The sequence below is a fragment of the Ipomoea nil genome, unplaced genomic scaffold (genome assembly GCF_001879475.1).
Source record: "Ipomoea nil cultivar Tokyo-kokei standard unplaced genomic scaffold, Asagao_1.1 scaffold2826, whole genome shotgun sequence".
NCBI lineage: Eukaryota > Viridiplantae > Streptophyta > Magnoliopsida > Solanales > Convolvulaceae > Ipomoea > Ipomoea nil.
The window spans coordinates 3,917,751-3,920,000 of NW_017619254.1; the positions used below are offsets into that span (position 1 = coordinate 3,917,751).

The 2,250-nt window shown below is 34.2% G+C and overlaps 1 protein-coding gene across 2 annotated transcripts in view; it reads right to left on the reverse strand.

The window, feature by feature from the left end:
* Positions 1-244: 244 nt before the first annotated feature.
* Positions 245-2,250, reverse strand: part of LOC109158871 — a 2,539-nt gene continuing 533 nt past the window's right edge. For both annotated transcript variants that reach the window (XM_019306758.1, XM_019306757.1), the window contains exons 3-5: positions 780-957; positions 519-675; positions 245-448 (exon numbers count right to left, since the gene is read on the reverse strand). In XM_019306758.1, coding sequence (XP_019162303.1) covers positions 443-448; positions 519-675; positions 780-934 — 318 coding nt within the window. In that variant the 5' untranslated portion in view covers positions 935-957 and the 3' untranslated portion in view covers positions 245-442. The remainder of the gene's footprint in view (positions 449-518; positions 676-779; positions 958-2,250) is intronic.

Sequence of the window (2,250 nt, forward strand, 5' to 3'; positions counted from 1 at the left end):
CTGTTATAAACCCAGAGAAGTTAACCCATGCAAAGGTAAGGATCAGTACATGAACAGAACTTGTTAGATTCCAATCCCAGCAATGTTAACAGTCCAGAGAAATTAGGTAAAAAGTGACATTTTTTCAGCAATACACAACCAAATGAACTAATAATTAACGAGATAACAAAACAGAATCAAGTGGAAACAATCCCAGCAATGTTAACAGTCCAGAGAAATTAGGTAAAAAGTGACATTTTTCTAGCAATACACAACCAAATGAACTAATGATTAACGAGATAACAAAACAGAATCAAGTGGAAACAATCCCAGCAATGTTAACAGTCCAGAGAAATTAGGTAAAAAGTGACATTTTTCCAGCAATACACAACCAAATGAACTAATGATTAACGAGATAACAAAACAGAATCAAGTGGAAATTGCCCCAGCAAATTCTTCCAAGCTAAGGCTGCAAGGATCAAACAACATATTATCAAATTACAATAATTATAATTAGTTTAAAAACAAAAACAACTTACCGTCGTCATAATATCCAAGCCAAGAGTTCCCAGTGCAAATTGCACATGTTCAGTAGTAACGATAAAATTGTCGTTCACTCCTTGTGTTGCAATAGATCTTTGCATTTCATTTATGGGCAGTAAATTCCTATGCTCTCCAATTGCTTTAGAAATAGCCCTGTACACATACCTTCCATTACTTATCTATAAAAATCACAAGTAACACAAACTCATATCTATATATGATCATATTTAGACTTTGGGGAATTGATTTATACTTACACATTGGAGATTAGAGCAATTATATCCGTCATGGAATTCTTCAATTCAATCACAGCCTCGTGACTCATTGTTGATGCATTTCCATACTTTTCATCTCCAATAACCAACACCATATCCCTCGAGATACTATCCAAATCAATATCAAGACTTGCCATTGGATTTGCGGCGCACGAATGATCTATATATTTACATTAACAATGTCGGATATATGTTAACCAAGTATATTCAACCTAAGTATATAAAATTCTTTTTGTTAGAGTGTAATATATAATTCTATTATTGAATAGTATTTGTATGGTATAAAACTTCTTTAGTTTAATATGTAAAAATATTATTTGTATGCTTCATATATGATTTTCTGCACATAAACAAATTTTTCTGCAAACAAGTTACCAAAAAAAAAGAGAGAGAGAGAGTGAAAAACCAAAACTAAGTCATACATATTAAAAGTCACACACTCATAACTCATTATAAGTCATACACTCACATATCAAAATGTAAACAGATTATGCAGTTAATCAAAATGTAAACAGATTATGCAGATTAAGGAGGAAATTTTTTCAAAAAACTACATAGAAGTCATAAATCTTTAATTTTCTCAACAAAAAAAAAATAGCAGTAAAGTATATCTAGTACTCTATTAGGACGGATCGAAACGGGCGGGGCGGAAATGGTGAGGAATTTTTTTGGGAAAGAGAATCCACGACACTTTTTTTTTCTTTCTTTGAATGATGCCAATGAGGAAAAAAAATACTCCATTTTGGCAGTGAAGAGCCCACATAGATTATAGTAAAAATCTCATGGCATGGCAGAGATACATAATTATCGGATCCATTGATCTAGAAGACCAGAAGGAATGCTTTCAAAAAAAGAAGACCAGAACGAATTGAAGCTAAGGATAGAAGAGCTGTCTCCTCAACGCTTTGTAGACCACAGGACTACTGTTAGCAAGTTACAAGAGAGAGAAGAGGGAGGGAGGGAGGGAGGGAGGGAGAAACTGTTCAGATTGCTAGGCTTAATGCTTTAGGGATTGATGATTTCATCATGAAAAGAGAGAAAAGAGAGAACATGTGTTTATTCATATGGAACTGTATGAAGTGAAGTATCAAAATACATGAAGGAGGAAGCTGCTTATATGCTGAGCGGGAAAAGAAGATAGAAGCGGTTATAACTAACTTAGGGGCTGAAAAGACATAAATGCCCCTAAGTTAGTTTTACAGAGATGGGCTGCAACTAACTGCTACAAAAGATGACTTAGGCTATGGTGCTTGATTCTGAATGCTTCATCAGAAACTAAAAGAGACAGATTCTTTACTGGGATATAACGGACGGAGAAGAGTGCGTGGAGACGACGAAAAACATCAGATCAGCTCATAACACTTTACAGTGTAATCTGTTTATTATAGATCCAAAAACATCAATCAAAAAATCCCAAAACTTAGCAAACCTGCCATCTTTGTTGAGCTTCTAA